Consider the following 24,002-nt stretch of genomic DNA (forward strand, 5'->3'; position numbering starts at 1 on the left):
TTCCAATTCGAGTGCGTTGTCTTCTCTGTCTTGTGTGTTGTGTGTTGTGTCTTCTAGTCGGGGCCACTCGGATCGTAAAAAATCAATAGCCACCAGACCAAAAAGAGCCATCGGACATTGAGGACCCAACGCAGCGGAATGGAACCAACGGAATCGCATGGAGTGGAGTGGAATCTGGCCAGGCCATATCAAACCATTTTTTCCAGAGTTTGCCCCACCAATCCACCAACCCACCACCCCGCCACCGTGTTGCAAGTTTGCTTTCCTTTCCGCGGCGCAACTTAATTCCAAAAATCGATTAGTCACTGTAAGCGAACCATGCAATTGTCCAGCATTTTTCATTTATAACTCCTTTTTTTCGTTTAATTTTTCTGGTTTCTTCCTCTTTTCTGTGTTGTTTTTTTTCTGCTTTTTTTGGCACACGCTTGATTAATTTGGCCAACTGCCGGGAGTCAAGGGGGGAGGACTTTTTAAAAATGCAGGAAGTAATCGATTGGTTAGGGCACAATAGCCAAAATGGGAGAGGCCATGAGTCGCAAAAAAATGTTGGGGTAGGTTTGCTAAGGAAAACGGGTAAAATCCTGTCATTTATCAGGCAACGTAAACATATTAAAATAATAAATATTCTTGGAGGGTAATTTTCCAACTACATAATTATCTTTGCTACCATTTTGTATGCTTTGAGATTAATATTTATTTGATAATTTCAAAGAACGCATAATAACAGAACAGTATTTCGAGTTCAGTTGCTGGTAAAAGACTACCATAGTTATTATACTTGTAGATGCAAATAATAGTTTCAGTTAAGTACTCTAATTTGTGTAACAACAACGATTAGTTTTTAGAGTATATAATCTTCGACTAGTTCTATCATTTTGGTTCACCACTGTAGATCGAACAAAAACATGCGACCGACCGGTTGCCGGCAGTAGGTGGAGATTAATCAACAACACAAAACTTTACGGAAAATGGAAAAAAAATAACTGATGCTTTTTAAATGGCAATACGTGCCTGGTCACCAGGTATTTTACTAATTAACCTGACGGATGCACGCCACAGCCGAAGAAGATTGTGATTATGCAACTGCACGGATCGGCGGCTCTCTGAATATAGGCGTTGTGAGATAATAAAGCTCCGATCTGATGGGAGTTAATACAAAACACTGATAATGTGCCCATTATGGAATGTAATTACCTTTACTAACCGACTGAAAAAACTGAAGGTATGGCCGTCAGTCATAAAAGGTTATTTAAATAATTTTGAGTTCGGAATTCCAAAGAACAGGATGTGAGATTGTTGCTTAATTTGTTCTGTTCTAATAATTTGTAACCAAACATAAATGTATTTTGAAATATTACAGATGGCCTTTTTGGCTTTTTAATTCCTAAATATTTCCCATGATTTGTTCTACAGCAGCAGGCAGAGTTTCTGATCTAGTTCCCCCCGGGCGGAGTTCACCTATCTCGACTCGTTTTATAAGACATGCGGCTGGCAGCGCAGCAAAAAGCAACACATGAACACATGTTAGATATGAGAGCACAAGCCCGTGTACCCGCACAATCCGCTCTGGAGCTCCAAAAGCCAGGTCCCATTTGTATGGCCGACTCGTAGACCGAGGCTGAGTGGCTCTATAACTTTGGGCCAGCAGCAGCGAAGTCAGATTTAGACTGAGACCGATGCGGAGTTTCGGAGCGGCGCATAAAGATTATCTATGGCCGCACATGGCACCAGGCGGTCAGACAAGATTATATGCGAAATGCGAAGCCAAATAACAAGTGTTACTCAAGGCAGCAAATTAATAGCCAACATTTTTCTAAACTAATCACGACAAGTGCTCCGGGTTTGGGGCTGACACAGAAACTCAAACAGCCGGCTCAAAAGGCGAACCGAGCCAACTGGCGGCCGAAAAAAGACAGATAGATCAGAGCGGGGCTTAAATGCCAGAAAATGCAGTAAGCGAAAAATAAACATGAAGAAAAATGACAGGCAAAAACGTTACTTGCCCTCCGGGGGTCGTCGCTTCCCCCATCTCGTTGGGGTCCAACCAATGTACCACCACCATTCCCATTCCCATTTCCATCCGATTTGGCGGGAGTGGGGCAGAGAACTTGAGCCGCCGATCTGAGATTCCGACACGTGCCAGGTGACAATGGCCCCGCCAAGTGCTCTGTAACAATGGCAGGAGTTCGAGAACAGCAAAACATTTTGTAAATTTGCGTCCATTGACACTTTGAGTGATACAGATCTCGCTGCTCTCGATCTCGGTGGTTCTACTGCTGCTGCTCTGGCTGCTGCTGCTGCTGCTGCTTTTGCTCCGCCTGGAGGGTCACCATGTTTAACCGGGAGGGCCACCTAGCCGGCAGATTGGCCCACGCAAAGTTCCTGTCCCCCTGCCCCTCCCCACAGTTCAGCCCCCTCTGTTCTGCAGTCATGGTACCCATTTCAGCCTTGAGGCAGCAACCACTTTGTATGTACAAGAGACGAATGTGAAATGATGTCGATGCACTGCGAAAAAAATTAGAACGCTCGAAAGGCGTTTGATTTTTATAAACTGATCGAAATCTTCCCATACATCTTTGTAAGGCATTTAATTAGCAAAACATTGATTTAAACCCTATTATAAGGAATTAAAAGAACACCTAAAAACTCAAAATGAATTTTGTATACATTTGGAACATTTTTTTTCTCAATGCAAAACAAAATATAAACAAAACAGTTAATTTTATTTTAAAAGCAAATATTATTCCGAAGTAAAAATTATCTGAGGTGAAAAATATCCAGATTTTTTTTTTTCAAATAATAATGTTTAGGGGAGAGTGGGGTAATGTCGTCAGTGGGGCAAAGTCGTCACTCGCTATTATTTTAAAAAATAAAAGGGGTACCAACCCAATTTTTTAGCGTAAGTGTATTGCACTATTCCTACATTACTGACGGAGTTTGGTAGAATTATAGGTTATGCATAATTATTTATTCATCAGAAAGTGTTTCGGAGCCTCAAAAGTAATTTTTCTCCGGCGCAGAGCTTTTTTTCTTCCAAGTACATTTTTGATCAAAGAAGTACAGCTGTGTTCATAATAATAGCAGTGCTGATGACGTAAATGTTTAAGATCGAAAAATCATAGAATAAACACTAAATTGGGACAAATTTGGTTTACATCAACATAATATATTTAATTTTAATTATGTTAACATTTGTTTCAGTTTAATAACTCCATTATTTTCGAAAATATTCATAATAACAAAATAATAACGACAAAATGTGCTGTTCATAATAATAGCAGTGTTACCAAAAAAAATTAAAAAATTTAACAAATCTTAAAAATAACTTAATACAAATAACAATAATGATAAATATTAACTAATATTTTGTCGTAAAACCTTTATTGGCTATTATAGCTTCACACCTACGTGGCTTGGAGTCCACCAAGTCCTGGCAACGCTTAGGGGGAATCTGCGCCCACGCGTCCGGTACAAATGGCCGAAGCTGCGACTTTGAAGTCGGGGATTTCTTTGCCACATATCGCTTGATGTCCCCCCATAAATTTTCAATCGGATTTAAATCCGGGGACTGTGCTGGACACGACATTACATCAATGTTTTCTTGAATAAACCAGCTCTTAGCCAATTTGCTGGTATGTTTTGGGTCGTTATCCTGCTGGAATGACCATTTTAAGGGCATATCCCACTGTGCATAAGGAAGCATAACATTTTTGAGTATGTCCACATAGACGTGTTGGTCCATGATCCCATAGATCATATGTATGCGACCCACGCCGCTGTACGAAAAACAAGCCCATACCAATATTTTAAAGCCACCGTGCTTAACGGTCTTAAGAGGGTGGTTTGGGTGGTACTCAGTGTTTGGGGGTCGTCGGACATACTGTCTTGAGCCTGTCCCACCAAACAAAACCAGTTTGGACTCATCTGTCCAAAGAATATTGCGCCATTTCGTCACGGGCCAGTACAAATGGCTTTTGGCAAACTCCAATCGAGCTTGGATATGCCTTTTACCAAGTAATGGCACCTTTCGGGGGCTTCACGCATTTAAATTTCCATTTACTAATCGAAGGTAAATGGTGACGTCGCTGATCCCCAACTTCAGCTCCACTTTTACATCCCTAGAAGATGCAAGAGGATTCGCTTTGCTGAAGCACACTATTCGTCGGTCCTTAATATCGGTTGTTTTTCGTTTCGGCCCACGTGTTTTGGACTTCCAATCATATTTAAATGGCATTGGATGCCATAAATGGCATTGGATACCATTTTGGTAAAACAATTTACCATATCTTGGATTTGTTGATAGGTTTTTCCCTGCTTTCTAAGCTGAGCTATCAAATTCCTCTCTTCCTCTGAACAGTGTTGTCCTCTACCCACTAAAATTAAAATTTTTGCATGGTTATTGTGTATTTCCATTTAAATTATATTAATTAACTCAAGCAAACTCACTTTTTGCAAAATTTTTAATGTTTTCGGCACTTTTTGTGGATTAAAATGAAAAACTGCTATTATTATGAACAGCCAAAAACTTGTGATTTTGCACAAGAATGTCCAAAAAAACGAAAATAAAAAGCAAATCTAATGGAACTTTTTTAGTTTTCCTATCTCTTTATTCCATTTTACAAAAAAAATGATCAAGCGATCAACTAACGAAAAGGAATATGCTTAAATTACCGTTGTTTTACTTCGTTGCTATTGCACTGCTATTATTATGAACACAGCTGTATAAAGGTGAGTTATTATTGTTGAGAAATGTTTGGCGAACACGAGATGGTAGGTTGTGTAACACCTGATTCGAGTTTCGATTTGTTATTCATGTTTTTATCAAAAAATGTCGCGTGGGGCATTGTCGTCACTCAACGGGTGGGGCAAAGTCGTCACTGTATTATCTCAGACTGAAATACAAACTCGTATCAATTTATTATTGTTTTGTGATTGTTTATGTAAATTATTAAATATAAAATATAATTTCTCCAAAATGTTCTTAAAAAAAAATAAAATTCTAAAAAAGAGGTCGCACAAAGAAAAATCTTTAAGAAATTCTGATTTTTGCTTTCTATCCTTCACTTAGATCTGAATGTGTCAAATTTTTGCAAAAAATAGGTATAGTGTTCCACTTTTTTATATGTATGAATATCAATAAATGTGTGTTTGACAAGTTGAAATAGTTTTGTGCACATGGGTACCTATATTTGCATTCATTATTCTATGTGACGACTTTGCCCCAGGGGGGTGACGACTTTGCCCCACGATTTTTCAATTTTCCAATTTTGCCTTCTTTTAGATAACAGTTTCGTATTAATAAACAAATGAAAGGATGTCCGAAATACTTACTGCATTTTATAGCCAGATCTTTTCCGAATCCAACCATGTATATTACATGATAAAAATAAGTTATTTTATCAACAAATTTCGCAATTAAAAAAAAAGTGACGACAATGCCCCACTCTCCCCTACACAATTTTTCTTCAAGATCAAAACATTTAAGAACAAAACTTTTAAGTAGAGAAGCCTTCTTTTTCATCGCTTTACGATATCATATTTTTCTTCGCAGTGCACAAATAAGCAATATTCTGAAAGAGGGAGTCGCAAAGGGTGGTGGCTAAAGGAGGGGGCATCGGGACCGGTCCTGGGTGCATGTAACACAATCAGGAAGTAATTTTTATGCTATGTACCCATAGCATGTGTCGCCGTCATCGTCGACGAAGCTGAAGCTCTGAAGCTGAAGCTGAATCTGAAGCTGATGTTGCTGCTGTCGCTGTTGATTTTGCCGAGGTTGTTGGTGTTGTTGGTGTTGCCCCAGCCGAGATGTGGATGTGGATGTGGATGCGAGTGATCTGGCCAGTCAGCGGAGACAGTCGCTCAGGCAGCCGAGAAGTTGGGAAGCTGAGCTGACCTGATCTTAAGACGGTGGCTGCTCTTAGATTTGAGATTCTCAACTCTCTGCCGAGTTGTCGGGGGAATTGCGATGGAGCTCCCTTCTCCCTTCGAGAGCAGAAAAGAGGGGGCACGGTATTGATTGCCAAGATGATGATGATGACGACGATGATGTGAGGCAATCGCTGAATCAATCTTGGCCAGTAGTTCAACGTTTACTGTTATTAGTTGCTGGAACATTGCATTTTGATCGTTCCCAATATGGTTTGCTCTTCGATTTTTAATAGAAAAGAAGTTGGGGAAAGGTAATATTTGTGCACTGACAGAAAGATTTTCCTTTTGGATTTGAAAAGCTCATTTGTACTATACATATTACATATTTACATATAAAAAAAGTTATTTTTTTAAACCTTTTTCTATTGATTAAAATCAAATAAAATAAATATTTAAAATTCTCAAATATTTGTTTAGCTCCTTGGCCCCATTTCTTCTGCCCACACTTAATTATGACACTATAATAAGCAGAAAATGAAATCGAAACCACTCGGGCTGAACCATCCAATCAACAACTCTATCTAAATAACAAGTATCTCGAATGCAATTTAAGCTGCCCCACGAAAGACCTGCGAAATGGGAAACTAACGGAAAAACAACGAATTGTGAAATAATTTGGCAATTTCGAATTTGATGGCAAGCCAAAATTGCGGCAATAGAAATCGATTAGCGCCACGCTTCAGCTGATCAACAAAAAAATTTGAAAAACGAAAAAACCAAAAACATTGAGAGCCACAGAGTCCGAAAAAATTAAGTTATCGACAATGGTTGAGGAAAATGTACGGGCTCGTGCGGAATGCGTTTTCTTTATGGCATATTCTCCAGTTTCCCTCTCCGGAAAACTCATTCAGCCATTAAATGCCGTTATCTGCTGATTACACAATAAAAGCACAACCACAAAGCAGCAGCAACAACGAATGCTACTGCAGCAGCGCCATGAGCGAAGAGACCTAATTCGAGGCGCATCTGGAGAAGAGTTACTGCAACTGCAACAGCGGCAACTGCAGCAGCAACATGCAATAATATAACGTAACATTTAGAACGTCTTTGTTGTTGCTGCTACTGCAACTCGGGTTGTGTGTGTTGCCCACAGAAGAGCTGACCAAGAGAAAAAGCTGCCGCAACAATTTCTCGCAACATTTGACTGCCTTGCGTCATTTAAAGTGCACTTTACAAAAATGTGGAACATGTTAAATCGCTGCCCTCGCTATTAATTCGCTAAGGATAAATTCGCAAAATATATAAATTCGGCATTGCCGCTTGGAGACTTCTTGTCGAAACTGATAAGTTTTGTTTTTGATGAGTAAAGTTGTTTTTTTTTTTTGCCGGTTTTTCGATTTTTATGATGCTAATAAATTTCCGAAATTCTTCTCAGAAAAATTACCAAATCTCAACACAGTTGAGAAAAAAATTGAGAATATAAACATATTTATTTAAGGGTATCTTTAACCCTTATATGTTTAATATGATGAGAAGGACTCCAATAGAAAATGCAGCATGAACAAGAATAACAACATTAGCAGAGAGACTTTAAGGTCGTTTCGTATCTGCAGATTATATATTAAAGAGAGAGCCTGTACAGAATTCTACCCTTGCAAAGGGCATTACAACTTTTAAATACAAATTTAAGAACAGGAACATATTTTGAAAATTCTTCGTGTTTTAGTCTAGAAAAAGCCATGTTATTGTACTTTTTGGATAATCTTGATACTTAGCTAACTTTTTTCAGCAAAAGGCATTTTAGAAAAAATAAATAAGGGTATTTGTGGTCTTAATCCTTTTTAGCAAACTTTCCTTTCTCGTTTTAGAGCCGAGAAAATGCGGCTGGCGATTGCCAGTTTGCCTTCCTACCTGGGCTGCCTTGTATCTAGGTGCAAGAAATCGAGTCTCAAATTGCGCCAAAGCCGCCAACTGGCCCGCTCCGCTCTTGGCCATTAGTTATTAGAGCTTGGTCAGCGTGTGTGCTGTGTGGCGAGCCTTTGTGTTGGTGCCTCGGAATTTTCAACAAGTTTTGCTAAAATATGATATTACCCAAGCAGGTTGCAGCCAAAAACAAAAACAAAAACCATACTGAAAAAACGGCAACAAGCGCGGCAAAATATTTGTATGGATATTTGGAAATGGCGCCCCGTTCCCAGTCGTCGATGGGTGAACAAACTCCAAAAGTGACTTCGGTTGCAAGACCCCAAAAGTGCATATGGAAACATTCAAGGGGAGGGAAAAGGGGAAGGGGAAGGGGGAAGGGGAGGGGAAGCGGGAGCCATGGACATCGTAAGTCAGCTGACCATTGATTGACGTTGATTGTTGGCCTGTTTTGTTTGTCGCGCGTTCAGTGAACTCATTTACAGATTCGGTTTCTGCTCGGGGTGACACGGCATTAAATGTCAGCTGAAGTACCCCCAATTTTCAGCCAGCCAATCTGACAGCTCGGTGTGTGTGAATTGTGACCGTGGCAGAAACACTTGTCAAGGAAGATGGCTTGAATTAAGATGGAGTCATGGAGATAGGCATGCACGTGGACATCCAACCAAGTATTTCGCACGATAATGAAGCTTATGCAAAGTGCCGAAGGTTGAAGGTCTCTGCTCAGCTTCATTTGTTGTCGAGATTTTCACGTTTGATTTATGAAAATTGCCTAAGTTTTTCCTTTGTGCAAACAAAGTGGGCAGCTCACTGGCGGAGCTAGGAATTTTAAGGGGTTCCAGTTTTCTGGCAGTGGTAATTTTAAAACTCGTTGCAAGTTGCAAGAGTCGTAAAGTTTTGTGGCCATACGAAAAACCATATGCAAATATATTCAACATTTTTTATTTATTCTAATCCAGTTTTAAATTTCGAAACACCGCAACTAACCAAGATTATAGGTCATATTTTTTATAGCATACGGAGCTTATATAGTTTATATTATTAATAGTAAATAAGGTTTTCAATCAATCTATAAACGTAATCAATACTGTATAAAAATTGTGTTGGGTTATCTTGGGTTAACTTATATATATTTTACATGGCGCCTTCAGAATGATGGAATATAAAACAGCTCAGTTAGTCTTACTTAAGCCCTCGGATTGAAAAGAAATATATTGCAATGGGTCGCAACTTAACTGGAATTTGGAAACTGGTCATTATTGTTTTCTGGATTTATTTCACCGCTGGACATTTTTCGAATGCGGAAAATGACATCGCTCTTGGAAACAGCTGCCGTAGGCTTAAGTTAGGCCTTTGCTTTCCCACATAAAAAAAAAAACTATGAAAAAATAATTGTAAATGCTGTCAAGTTACGTAAAATATTTATATATTTCAACCTTCATTTGCCTTATCTATTTAATTAACCCACTTCGGATGACTTTGTCTAAGTTGCAAATAATAAACTAAAACAGCTTTTCTATCAACCAAAGTTTTGCGCAAATAACTCCCACAGTTCAGAGAGTCATATGCCATAATAAATTGATGCAAATGAACTTTTGACTAACGAAGGTCAATTGTCTTTTGTCAGTGTTTCTGTGTTGTTGTTTATTATGGTGTGTTGTCATAGCCACAATAGAAATAGATGGATGGATGGATGGATGGATAGATCGGATGAGGTTCCCCGAACCACAGATAAACTTGGGCTAATTATGAGCCACGGACCCCCTGCAAACCCCCCTCTGCGTACCATAAAACCAACTAATTGAATCGGCCAGAGTAACGAAAAGTATATAACCAAAACAGAAACAGAAACAGAAAAAAAGAAAAATCGAAGAAAAATGCCATAATGGGTTCACTAATTGCTTCAATTAGACATCGGCATCGAAATCGACTGTGGCTCTCGAAGGCAGCAGCAACAGGTGTGCAAAACGACCGACAAAGTTGTGCAATATCCATGGGGCTCAATTGCAGTGGGTCTCTCGGTTGGGGCCAAGTACCAAGTACTCGGATCTCTCTATTGTTTTCGAAAGTTCACGATATTTTTCTGTTGTCTCGCTTTTGCGGTCACACCTTTGTGGATTTTTCAATTAAACGATCATCTGACCTTGATACTTCGCCTCGCAATTGAGTTCATGCTTACACGGTACGGTTCAATCTCCGTATCTCAATTCATTCTGCATTTGATCTTCACTTACCTGAAAGAAAAGAAAACATTCAAAGAGATTCATTAGTGAGTTATTAGATGCAAGAACACGGACTTAAGGAGAACAACACACACTTCCTTATTGCCAACAGTGAGATGCCTAATCTGGCCAGCCATTAAAAGCCAAAGATACCTTTTAACACACTGGGGAAATCAATAGTAATAGCTAATATCCAATTGATCTGGTTTAAATATATGTATTTGATGGCAATAAATCGAATGGCTTTTTATTTTAAACGATGGTCTTAAGAATATTTTTTTATAGAGGGTATTATAATTAGCACTTTGGTTTTACCAATTTATATTAAATTATTTATTATAACTTGTTAGTACAAATTATAAAACTGATTCCAGAATCATATAAGCTTTCTTTTCAGTGCCATAAACTCCTTGATGCTTAAGAAAAGAGCTGGCTGGCATAATGAATTGTCAATCATTATGCAATCTTCGAGTGAAAAATGATGCAGCAGGTTTCCCTGCTCTCGCTGGGATATCTTTTAGCCGGAGAATGCGTGGGCCGCCAACATTTAGACAGACTCCGAGACAGAAAGACAGACGGACAGCCGAACAGCCGAACAGCCGGACAGACAGACTTGTGATGTGCAACATGGTCTTAGATCTTTTGCCGTGGCATGTGGCGCTAGAGTAAAAGGCCTCAGAGAGAAAGAGGCTTGAACTCGAGCTCGAATCTCGACTTGGAGTCGGCCCCATCATTTATAACACGGACAGCTCGGCGTTCCTTACCCTTTTCGGTTCGCTTTTTGGCGTTTATTATGTGGCGTTCTCGTTTGCATTCATTCGGAAATACGTATACATGCTCGTTTGTATGGAAAGCTTCCAAAGAGTTGGCCCTTTTAGCAGACAAGACAAGTTGCGCGATGATGGATGCCACAAGCTGGGCTCATAAATTGAGCTTGTTTCAACCAGAAGATGGACAAATGTGCGGGGGCGTCTATTGGTTAGCCTTGTCAACACACCCAGTCTGAATGGCTATTGGGAAATGCTTATGCGATCTGTGTTCGATTACGAAAGAGTTTGAGATGATTGAAAAATGGATGGAAGCTGAGTTGGTGTTATTTTCTCAATGGGAAAACAATATGTACTATTTGTGAACATATATTTTTCAGTCCTCATTAAAATTATTATAGTAACAAAGTCAATTTGCCACGGATATAATGTATTAGCTTGTGCAATTATAATTTACCCAAGAACCAGTTTTATAATGCTGCCTTAATTGACAATTAAAAGTTTGTCCTAATAACCAATCAGATTTAATGCTCACCACAATTTACACAACAAACAGAAAACTAATCAGTGGCATAATGATCAAATGCGATTGCCAAAGCACCGCAGGAAGTCAATTATTGATTTAGTCATTACCAAACAGCTCGCAGCTCTCATTTTCAATATTCGTAAATTGATTATTTCGTTGTTAATGCAGCTGGGCAGCGTTCACTTGTTGTTCTCAGGTGAATGCAACTTCCTTTGGGGCGACAAAAGAGCACTTGTTGTGGTCATAAAAAGTTAATAGAGTTGACTATTAACTTGTCAGTGGGCCCCACAGCAGTTGGCCATTTTGTAAGTGGCGACCATTGCGAAATATATATACATACATCCATACATACTCATACTATATATCCGCATATGTGGATTGGGGCAGGGAGAATCCAGAGAGTTGGCAAGTCGTCAAGTCACCAAGTCGTCAATCATTTCCATTTCGTTAAACGTGTCAAATGACGGTCGCGAGCGGAAATCGTTCACTAGTAGTTATTTTCTTTTATGGGGGAATGGGGGAATGGGCCAACTTGCCGACTTGCCAACTGGCGACTGGGAGAGCGGCAATTGGCTTATTAAATGCGCCTTAATGCGATACGTGTTAAACGGCGAGCGAGCAGCAAAGCGAAAAAAACCAACGAGCAAAAAAAAAAAAAACAATTGCAACATCGCTGACACGCCCACAAATCTGCAGCTGCAGGAGGCGTTGAGTTTTTTTTCGTAATTAGTGCGAACGAGACACTCTCTTCAAACAAAGTTGGAAAAACAATACCCAGATGGTGGTAACACACAAAAAAGGTAATTACGCGGAAATCAAACATCTAACGTCTCCCTGGTGATTTTGCAAAAGTCGTTACCGTTATGATGAAAACTTTAGTGCGACCATTTCCACCATCGCCCCCTCCCTCCCTCTGGTTTTTCCACCCAGTTTTTACTATCCCCCCTCTCTCTCCCACTCTCTTTTTGTTTGGCTGCACAATATTGCACATGGAGCCAGATGACAAAACAAACTGCTGCAGCGGATGAAAAACAAAACAAATGCCGACAGATACGATATACGAACTTGCATAAAGCTGCAGCCAGCAAATGAAAAAAGTTGAATAATACCTTGCAGGGGGCAAGGGATGAAGGGGCTTAGAAAGATGAGTAGAAATCTCATAAGCGTTTAAGTCTGAGTCTCGAATGGGAAACACGGTGGATTGATTATATTATATGTCCAAAATATATGATAAAAATACTTTAAGAAAATAAAATACATTTCCAAATGTTGCCAGCCGAAGAAGGAATTGAATTTCTAATAATTCTACAAATACCAATTGGAAAAGCACAAAACAAATCGTTTTTTAACAATCTTTAATGTTACGATCTATTTTCTGTTCTTAATTAAATTACAACTATTCTTCTCTACTATTTTAGCATTTTCTTCATTGGTTATCCAGGGTATCCATGTGGCAGAAATAAAGGCCAACATTTCATTAAGGCTGGCCCGCTAGGCTTGATGAGCACAATAAAACCACACCACAGTTAGAAATATAGCCCCTCTTTCCGTCTGACAGTTCGTCAATGCAACCACACATTGGCTGAAAGCCAGCCACTCCTCCCCCGCCGCACCACCACCCCCCTCCTCGAATCCATGAATCCATCTGGCATAGCGGCTCCATTCAACGACAATGACGGCGTGGAAATCCAATACGCGATCTCTCGAAGTCAACGTCATCTCCGTTAGACGCTCAGTCTACGTAAGTCTCGCCTTGTCTCAGCTCGCTGTTTTATGTAATGGCAAGAAGCAAAAAGCGTGGAAAAAAAATCACTGAAGGCGAAGGAGACTAAGCCAGGCCATATTCCATTGACAACACGGTACGGCATGGCACTCAAAATGATATCGAAAGATGCCTTATCGAAGGTAATACACCCTAAGATGGTTGGTTTTATCTCTGAAGATTTAATACAATGATATAGAAGTTAAAATACAAGGTCTACGATTAATTGCAGACCATAAAAAGAGTTTTTCGTATTAGATACATTTAGGAAGATAAAAATAAAATGTTCTAATGATCTTTATGAAGTAAAACAGGTATTTTCTCTTGTAATTTGTTATCATCTCTTAAAACAGGGTATCAAGAACCACTCTTCATCCGTTCTTCGATCATTGTCATTTTGAAATATGACTTTAAACAATGCGCACAAGTAATTCCTCTGTTCTTTCGTTTTTGCTGACTGACAGGATGGATGGACCCCGGAGATGAGTTTTGTTTCTTGGCTTATTTTCTTCCCTCTTGGCCTTTTTTGCCATTGAATTCTTGGTGGCGTTGGTGGCCGCAGCCTGCAGCATTTACCGTTAGCAATTGTGGGCCCTGAGAGAGGGCGAGCAATCAATTAACACACCTTCGGGTGGGTGGAAAAAAGGGGGAGGAGGTGCTAGCACCCACGCCGACGAACTCCAACCATCCACTTCCAGTGCCACTTGGAGCACTCCACCGCCGTTGACAGTTGCAAATGCATCAGTCGCTCGCGAGTCGTGGGCTAATTTGCGGTTTCAGCTTGCAGCCCAACTAATTAACATATAAATTTAGAGGTGTTGCACTTTTGTATTTATTTATGAATGAAGCTGACAGAGACAAAGAGATGGCAGGTCGTGGAGGTGGAAGAGGAAGAGGAGGATGGCAAGTGGGAGAGTTTCTACTGCACTGGAAAAAACATAATTGAAAAAAAGTAAAATAACTTCTTTCAAAAAATAGAAACCTTATTCAAGAATCTTAGAACCATTTACCAATTTTTATTTAATCAAGTTTGGGTTATGGGTTTTTATCTTTGGTTGCTTTATTTTATGTATCTAATTTTTGTTTAAGTGTAAAAATCTGTTAAATGCATCTCGAAGTCGAACAAGCCAAGGTCGCCTTCAGTTCCGTTCAACTGCAACAGCAGCAGCAGCATCGACATCAGCCAATTGCAGCTTATGGAAAAGAGTTTAGCCAGCCAAGATTTATTGGCATGTTATTCTAATTGCTATTTATTAGCGGTGGGAGACGACGTCGGCAGAACTGCGGCAGAGCAGCTGCCTCGCTGTCTGACAGTCAGTCATTCAGTTAGTCATTCCATTCAATCGTTCATGCAGCCATTTTCGAGCTGGCAAGCCGTCAAGTGTGCAAATTAGTTTGTTTGGCTTGATTTTTTGCATGTGCTTAACCCACTTGTTCGCCGTGTGTTCGGAATTAATCACCTCAAAAATAACTGCATATTTGTTATTTACTTGGCATATGTCAAAAAAAAAACAATGGCAGAGAATTAGTTGATTAAAATAAATTTAATATTTAAAATTTCTTATTTCCAAATTTTTTTCTTGGATCACAGTCTTTTATTAGTGATTCCCATTTAACACCTTTGAAATCGTGTTGGTTATGTAAGCCTTTTATGATTTCATTCGGTTAATAGTCCATCATTAGCACTCTATTAACAAGCACATAAAACTTCTTCTTTCGGTTGCAGCATCGTGATCGATTCATTTAGCGGTGATCGATCGATACTTTACGGCATAGTCATTAGTTCTGGATTACAGATCTTCCACCCATTCATCCGCATCACCCACATTCTCACCGGCAATTCATTTCCACTTCCATCCCATTTCGATCGGTACGCCCACCTATAGAACGACTGCAATCCGAGGCGAACTCAATCGATAGTCTCCATTCCTATCACCCGTTAATTGCGACTAATGAATTTGCTTACGTGTAGACGATTTTCAGTTAATATTCTAATTTGTTTTCTCCCCCTCGGGCGATTGTAATTAGTTTCGAGGGGAAATTACAAACGACTACGCATTCTGTGGGCGTTAGAAGAAAAAAAAAGCCGATTCAAAATAGTTTCGTGCTCTATTAAGATGCAAAGAGAACGGACCGGGTCGTAAAATGTTGGATGCTTATTTTTATAGCGGATTCTCTCGGCTATCAAAAGCCCATAAACCGAGTTTGGGTCTAAGCCAGACCGCAAATCGCAGCTATTACCGCTAGAGAAACCAAATTAATATGCAGCATTTCGTGTAATTCGCCCACCAAGCCAAAACACTTCCTTAATAAAGCCCAGGGAGACCGACCGCCGAGCCAGCTAATGCGTGCATAATTTTTAATAAATATTTTTCAAGATCCCCAGGTGCAGCAGCTGGGTAGTGAGACTGCCCGCAGAGGCAGGCCAAAAATGCTTCCTGGTTTAATTAATAAAACCTCAGAGCAGTCCCACTGACTCCTGGCCAACTTGTCAATCAACAACATTTTCTGAAACGGTGGCCAACCATGACCATGATGATTGTGATTATCAATTTCATTATCAGAGTCGGGGGACTCAAGATCAACCCGAGGCAAACACTTCCGTTTTAGAAGGGGGCTTCGTTGCAGGAGCAGGTCCATTGAACTCCCCATTCCCTTCCCCTCCGAAAGGCTCTTCAAGTCTCCTGACTCAATGCCTCCTCACGCAAAAGTCGTCATTATGAAAATATTTCCCCGCAAACCAGCATCTCCGGCAAAAAGCTTATCGGCTGCTGCTCAGCCAGCGCTTATGTTGCCCACGTGGCCGTCCGTCCGTTTGTCCGTCCATCTGTCCGTCCGTCGGTCTGTCCGTTTGTCCGTTTGTCCGTCTGTCGGTCTGTCGTCGCCGGAGCAGGTTTTTCCTTTCTGAAAATTATGCACTTTGTATGCAGAAAAGTTGGCGAGGCGATATAAATCTGCATAATTCCAAGCCGTAAGTTTATTGCCGTTTCCTAGCGTTCGGCGCAGGGGAGAAAGATGCTCGGCGGGCGAGAGTAAGATAGCTGGTATAAATAAAAGCGACCAAGAGAGTTCCCCCTTTTGCAAGACCCTTTCATAATCGTAATCAATATTAAGTTATATGATAAATTATCGGATACCAAATTGCAGCATTTAACTTGTCAAAGAAAATTATCGGAAATTATGCTAAAAAGGGTTTCGGAACTTCGGACGCTTAACTTAACTGTCGATTTGTCTTACGGGTAATGAGGCTGATCGGGGGTATTGGGCCGATCTGGGAGATAACCTGAACCAACTGCAATTAGTACAAGATGGAGAGTAGATTGATTCGTTTAAAAACGGAGCTGGCTTAAGTAAGATTGATTTATTACGGTGTGTAGGTTTGTGAACAGAATGGTTGGTGTATCTCATAATTTACTTGCACTCTTTACCACCCAAAAAGACCAGATGGAGCCAGAAAATCTAATCAAAACATTGCTTACAAGACACCTTGAGGCCTCCCAATCGAGTTCAGGTGCATGGCCAACGGATCCAAAACAAAAGCTATCCTAATAACGTTCAAACAAAAAAGTGCCAATGCAAAGAGTCGAGACAATAAGAAATTGGCTTGCACCTGCAGCGTTTGCGGGGTCGGAGATCTGAGGAGGTGGTTTCTTGGCCTCAGCACGTAATTGCCCCACTGGGGGGTACATTATGGTTGCAGAAAGGGAGCAGGGAACAGGGAGCAGGGGACCAGGGAGCTGGCATTATTGCTGCAGCAGCGGTTCTTTGTGGGTAACCCAGAGCCCAGAGCTGTGGATTTGCTGAAGGCCAGGAAAGGAGCCACCACTTGATGACTGCTCAACTGAGATAAAGAACTGATGGGCGATGGAGATATTTCCCAAGAAGCCGGGAAAGTTAGGCAACCTGATACATGGACTTAAGTGAAATGGAAATTAAGTCGGCGAATTACCATATCGAGAGCAATTTAGTTATGGCTATTGATTAGCTTTTTATGATGCTCTAAAGATTATGGGGTTATTGCTTTCATCAAAATTAAAGAACAATTAAGTCTCTGTTTTAATTTATTTTTTATTGCAATCATTTTTCATTTGAAGTTTTGAAGCTAATTAATTGGAAGCAAGAAACCCATTTTAGTAATGACAATAAGCTAAAGTAGAACTCAAACTTAGTCTAGCTTTTTCAAACTTCATTTATTCAATTACTTTGCACATTCGGCAAAAGAAAGTCACCGCTGAACTCCACCGGTTAGTTTGCTCGAAATTTATTTCCTTCCCATTCCGCTCGAGCACCACAATTAGCCACGCCCTCGATTCAAGACACTTGATGACTGCCTTGGCCGCTCGGCCGTCGGATCTGAGTGCTTTTCCAGCTAGCACAACAGCTCACAACATCCGGTTTGTGGCAGCGACTGCTTCTGCACAAATGTTAATTAAATACCTGTCCATCTATTAAAAAACATACGTAAATTTATGTTGTTAACAAGGAAGTGCGCTCTGCGCATGCGCACACTTTTATTATTATCATCAGCATCGCTGTCGTTTGCCGGAGTTTGAAAGAGTTGAACGTCGCTCAGCACAAATCAGAGGCAGTGTGGCCACCATTTGGCCATTTCTACCTGTCCCACATCCACCTGCCCCTCTGTCCACCATGCCAGTGCTCACTGTAACTGTTTGCAGCCATTTGCATATGTCGCCGAACGTTTGCGTTGCGGTTTTAACGATGCGCTGCTGTCGCCACGTCGCTACGTCATTCGCTAATTGGTCGAGATACAAATCGCCACGAGAGAGTGAAGTGACGACGTCGAAGCCCCCAGTTTAAAAGCCAAAGCCAAGACCATAACCAAGACCAAGTCCAAGTCCAAGTTCCAGGCTTCAGGAAGAGGATGAGGATGTGGAAGAGGCGTTGCCGGTATTGGCCGTCAGCTGATGCAACTGCGGGTGCTGCTGGCTGCAACTGCACTGCTATAAAAAGCTAACAAGCGGTCAATACATTTAATTATCCATTCACTGGTGGCATAAATATGCGTTCCTCATTTCTAAATTTTCATAAGTCAATACTTATTTTTGAGTATTTATACTTCGCTAGCTCTAACCATTATTTCCTACTTCCAATTGTGGTTTTAATCAAGAAAGATTTTTGAAAGTGTATCCAGTGCCAAACTGTCATCATTACCTTTTTGTATACGTTCCCCCTTGTCACCTTTCCCCTCGCCTTAAACCAGCGGCACTTTCTTTGCCAACCGTCCAAAAACAAATCGGTGGCTGTGCGTCGCCAGATGCTGTCAAATATTTGCTCAAGTGTTTCTGCTTTTCACACCACCCCGTCAACGCCACCGAGTCGCCACCCATGGCCACCCCCCCGCCACACCCCCTTCGGCTGGACAAGGTTGGCAATTTGCTTTATGGGATTTACTTGTAGTGGGGATAGGCGGTTTGGCATTTTTGGGAAAGTGGACATCGGAAATTTGGTTAGCCTTAATGCATTCAAGGTGTGATTTTTTTCTTTTCGTGTGCCCCCAAACTAACTGGTTGGCCAAGTGTGGAGCTCTCGGGATGAGGATCTCTCTAAATTGTCTGTTTATTTGAGAAGAGCACTTTATGGCAAATGCTTTGCTACATTTGCGGGGGTCATCATTTAACAAGTTTAAAATTGGTGCGGTATTAACATATATTTGGTATTGAAAAAAATATATCACTTAATTAAAGCAGAATACATCTTATTATTATAATATCTCTATTTAAATCAGTATTATCATAGAACTCACCTTTGTTCTGTACAATGGATTGCTAAAGTCCCAATCCGGCGCCACAAATAGATATCCGCATTTTGAGACCTTTCGCGATGCCTAAAGAAATTTCAAAAGAGAAACAATATATATGTTAATACGTATGATAAACAAAAGTATCGCATAGGACTAATAAACACATTTCAATGCTGATTTGTTACGGCATATAAATTATATAATTTTGGCCAGTACGCCTAGTGAGTTATGAAAATATTTTCTAGCTGTTCGATAACAAATGTTCAATAAATTTCATTAAAAAATGTAATCTTAATTAGCAAAACAAATTTATTCGGATGTGTGGCTGGCGAAAAATAAACGAAAAGGAAAATGGACGCAGTTATCATATCTCGCTTATCTCGCAAACAAAAAAAAACAAATTTAAATGTATTTTTAATTAAAAAATGCCAAATTTTCTTAGCCCCCTTTTGTGTTTGGCTTTAACGTTGTCTGCTTATCGGCAAGTTCCTTATATGTGTGTTTGTGGCGCACGTGTTACGTTAACTTTACCGCAACAAGATATGTACACACATATATAGATTTTACCCGAACTATTCGTCTAAGCCATGACTAATGTTAATGACGTGCGCCAATTTAACTGTCTGCGTGGTATTTTTGGCTTTTATTTTTTGGAGGGTTAAAGCAAATAAAATAAATTACAAGTAGAAACAACTACAAAAACCAGACCACTTGGCTGCCACACACTTGGTGGGGATCGATGGGGGGTGGTTGGGGGGTTTTGTCAGGGGTCTTGGCCTTTGCACACCTCTAGTCTAGAGCAGGCGAACAATAAGCGACAATTGGGCCGCATTTAAAGTGGATTTCAGTCGTTAGTCGCGCCCGCCATTAAGTTGCTGTCGGTTTCTTGTTTTCGATTGTTTTGGTCTCGTTTGGGTGGGTGTACATATACTCCTATATATATATATATTCTCTTTTTTTCCGATTTGACAAAGCTGCAAATGAGAGTGCCAATTGGGAGAATAGCACAATGCTCCCCGCAATTGAACCCAGCTGAACTGGCATTTAATTTGCGGCAGCTTCGGCGGTGGCCTAAGGTCGTCAATCAGCTACTAATTAAATTAAATAAGACAATCTTAAAATGAGAACAAAAATATCTAGATTGGGAAGCAAACATAAGCTCTATAGTGAACTGCATTTAATGGATATTAATGAGATGTTAGTTTACTTTAAAATAAACTAACTATACTAAGTATTTGATAATAAAGGTTTGTGTTTTTTATATTCAAATTTTTTATATAAGTTAGATTACTAACTAAACTCCAATTAAGACACCTCTAGGTGGTGACCAACCAACCCGAAATATTGGCTGGGATCCCGATTTTTGACTCGATCCCGACCGACCCCGATCATGTCTGGTAAGCTGACACCATAAAATGTTAACAAAACAATAAAATAGCAAAAACGAAAACCAAAGCCCAAAAACGAAATGTGTAATACGGTAGTTCCCGACCACTCACTCGCCTCCAAACTATCCAACAACTTAACAAAGTTGGCCGACGAAAAAATACCTCCCACTCCTCTTCCATGGAGGTCTAATCGAGGTACTCTATATATATTTTTTCTCGTTTTGGGGTCTCCGGCTGCCTGGTTTGCAATTACGATGGCTAATTTTATTTATCTGGTTTGTGTTTTTCTTGGGATTTTTTTTGTTGCATTTTATGATATTCTGTGTGTTTTTGGTGTTGTTGTTGTCGGCGGTGGGTCGTTTAAATGCGCCATTAACATTGATTTATGTGAAAAGTCGCACGTTTGTATTCAAATGGCCAAAGGAGAGAGAATGAGTGAGAGACTTGCAACTGCAACAGTTGCAACAGTAGCTACAATTTCAGCTGCAGTTGCAGTTGCAGTTAGCCGGTTGCAGTTCGCAGCTGCTGTCAGGCTTTCATCAGGTTAAGTCAGTCGACACGTTTTCCACATAAATTTCAATGGGTCCGAGTTAAGTTAAGTGACAGAAATAGGTTCAGGTTTAGTGGGTAGCACCTTCTAACGACCCGTTTGCGATCGGGGGCTCACACGATCACCAAATTGCGATCTACTTTTGTCACATTACGGCCACCGCTAAACTGCGCGACGTGTGGCGACTCCGATGGCGAAGTGGGGATCCAGAGTACCGTTGGCTACTCGTAATACCCGACCACGTAGCCACCAGCCCCGCTCTGCACTACACTCTACACTCTACCGGCTCTGGCAGACATTCAAACATAAATTATCAATGCCAGCCAGGTCGCTGTTTCGGTTGTTTGCAAAAATAAAAAACCTATTCGAGTAGTACAGGCGAAAAAATAGGAAAAATTCGTGACTAAATGAGTCACAATTGTCTTCCAAATTGTGCGAATTGTTTTTCATTTTCGGTGTCCCCCAGAAGAATTGATCAAATGTAACCAAAAAAAACTCTGCTTATATGGATGCTAATATACCCTCGGTCAGTAGTTTTTTGTATGTACAGCCAAACTTGTGGGAAAATGTTTATGAGGTCAACCATGCAACCAGATTTAGATTCTGGATAAAGCTTTACCTAATGAACACATCAAATAGTATATTAATTAATGTAAGCTATTTAAATAAAATCTAAATAAAGAGACGAAATAGTAACACAATAATGTTTTTGCATTGGAATGTATTGAGTAATTTTGGATTTATCTGAAGTTAATCATTAAAAGAGAATTCTACTTCTTATTGCCTTGTTACTTATTTAGTATCATACTTTCAGTTCTCAAAATATCTTCCACAGTTTCATTATTCTGGAGCCAACTTCGCAGCTGAAACCCAACCCAACTTCTGTTTTTAGGGTATTTCAAATCAAAACCAAGCCACATGCTGAATATTTATGCATCGCGCATGTCGCTGCTGACACACAAATGGGAGATTTTCAAACGAAAGGGGGCAAACTATGGGGAGTACGGGGTCTTTGCGGCTGCGCGTGCAGAATTTTGAACGAGCCGCTGGGAGGATGGGCGTGGCAACGCCCCCAGGCGCTGGCTAATGAAGCAAAGTGCGCCGTGCAAATGTGGACCGACTCAGACAAAAGCCCAACTGATTGATCGCGCCGAGTGAGTTACTCAGCCACAAATACGAATGCTAATGACAAATCAAAAGGTTGTGACTGTTGAGAACCGAGCTTGTAGCCGGGCTTCAAGGTAAAGCAACTTGTTCCCAAAAAAGTGTAATCAAAAATCATTAGCGAATATAAAAACTTTACAATAGCTTAGTTTTTTCAGATCCCTAATTGATATAAGTTTGGGTAAAAAGTATTACTTTTTTAATTTAGTATTATATATAAATTTAGTATTATATATAAAAAACTCGAAATGAACAATGCTGCTATAAAAAATGTTTAAAATAAACGTGAGATTCTTGTGTATTTAAAATCAAAGAAATCACTGTACTATGCACAACGAAATACAACTACAAGAATTTCAACTGAGAATCAAAACCTTGGCTACTTATGAAGGAATCACATACAGAACACACTCGATATGAAGTCATGCAAACGCAATTATGTGTGACAGACACAGGTAACGAATCTTAGCTCATACTTATCCGCAATATATGTGCAGTTTAATACTTACTGGTTCTGCCAGACCCGACGATGTTCGCTATTGCGCAAGCGTGCATGATACGAATAGAGAATGCATTCGGTTAGTTAGTGAATTAAATAGTTATAGGCAAAGTCATAGAAAGAGAGAGAGGGGCGGCGCTGGTGGAGAACCAAATGACTCAATTAGCCGCGGCGGGGAAGATGATGCCTCCGATGGGAGGGATGAGAGGCCTGGGATGAGAGGCAGATGCTTTTTGACATTTAGCCACATTCGAGATGACATTCAAGACGCTCGAGATGAAGAGGCCGAGCCCGAACTTACCCCAGCAGCAGCCGCAGCAGCTGCAGCCACCAAATGAATTTAAATTGCATGAGACCGACTTGTTTTCGATTTAATTTGATAAGAAACCCGCGGCGAGACGGGTCGTCGCATACTTATGACTGTGAAATGTCAAATCAAAAGTCACGTTTTTCACTCACTGCCGAGCGCACTGATTTATTGGCAGCGGTTGGGGCTATTAACTGAATCGCGTACCGCCGGCCATAAATCGAATCTACGATTCAAGCTCCACTTGCAGAGTTGTGGAAAATTTCACTTTTGCTGCCGCAGCGGCTAATAAGCCAAAAACCGATTGACAAATAAACAATTTGTGGCATCCCCTCCACATATCACGTAGTTTGTGCGCACAAGCTCCGATCCATCTGTACTATAGTATACGGGTTATATATATCGGGTTTAGCTAGTGAGCCCCGCACGCACACGTGGATCATGCCAAGTCCAAGTCAAAGTCAAGTCAAGTCCCAAACAAACCCGCTCCGGCATCGAGTTGGAGTGGAAAGTTGTTTGCAGCTTCAATCTCTTGAATCTCGTCGAATCTCTTGGGCTTTTAACTCAATTTCAGCCTGCTTTGGCGACTTCAGCGACTTCAGCGCTAGCTTTGTTTGTTTATTTATTTTTGTTTATTTATACATGTGTATTTTCAATCTTGCCATTGCAGTTGTTGTTTCGCTTCGAGTTTCTAAGTTGCGGCTTAATAGGCAAGCCGCACTAACAACAACAACCATCGGACAAACATCCTCAACCGCCGCGACAACAACCCCAACAACAACAACAACAACAACAGCAACCGACTAAATCATCATTAGCCACCACATCCATCCAGTTGGCCAGAGAGATGGCAACAGGTTTCCAACCCACCGCTAGCCATAAACAATTTTTATTTTTCTGATTACTAATTTCTGCGTAAAATTTTCAAATAGTTGTTTGAATTCGATTTTTGATTCAATGAAGCTATTAAAGTCAAATATTATGATTTAGTCACACGCTGAGTACAAGTTATGTTTAATAAACGTCATATGATTTATGTTCTTCAGCTTACGAAAAATCAAGCAGACTTCTTTATAAAGTTCTTAATTTTTCTGCTGCAAATTGTATATTTGCATTGATTGGAATAACAATGAACTTGCGGGGGAATTTGAGTTACTTCCGTTGAACTCGAACAAATATGCTAATAAAAACAGTGAATTCCCTTTAAAACCTTGGAGACAAAATACATGCCAAACTGCTTGATAATCAAAAGCTTTAAATTTCCC

At 40.4% G+C, this 24,002-nt stretch overlaps 1 protein-coding gene across 1 annotated transcript in view; it reads right to left on the reverse strand.

Annotated features, from left to right (window-relative positions):
* The window catches only part of LOC108090034 (protein outspread), an 85,669-nt gene that overhangs the window by 21,622 nt on the left and 40,045 nt on the right, over positions 1-24,002 (reverse strand). Inside the window, 1 exon segment of the mRNA XM_017188528.2 lies at positions 18,833-18,913. Coding sequence (XP_017044017.2) covers positions 18,833-18,913 — 81 coding nt within the window.

The sequence above is a fragment of the Drosophila ficusphila genome, unplaced genomic scaffold, assembly GCF_018152265.1.
Source record: "Drosophila ficusphila isolate 14025-0441.05 unplaced genomic scaffold, ASM1815226v1 contig_174, whole genome shotgun sequence".
Taxonomy (NCBI): domain Eukaryota; kingdom Metazoa; phylum Arthropoda; class Insecta; order Diptera; family Drosophilidae; genus Drosophila; species Drosophila ficusphila.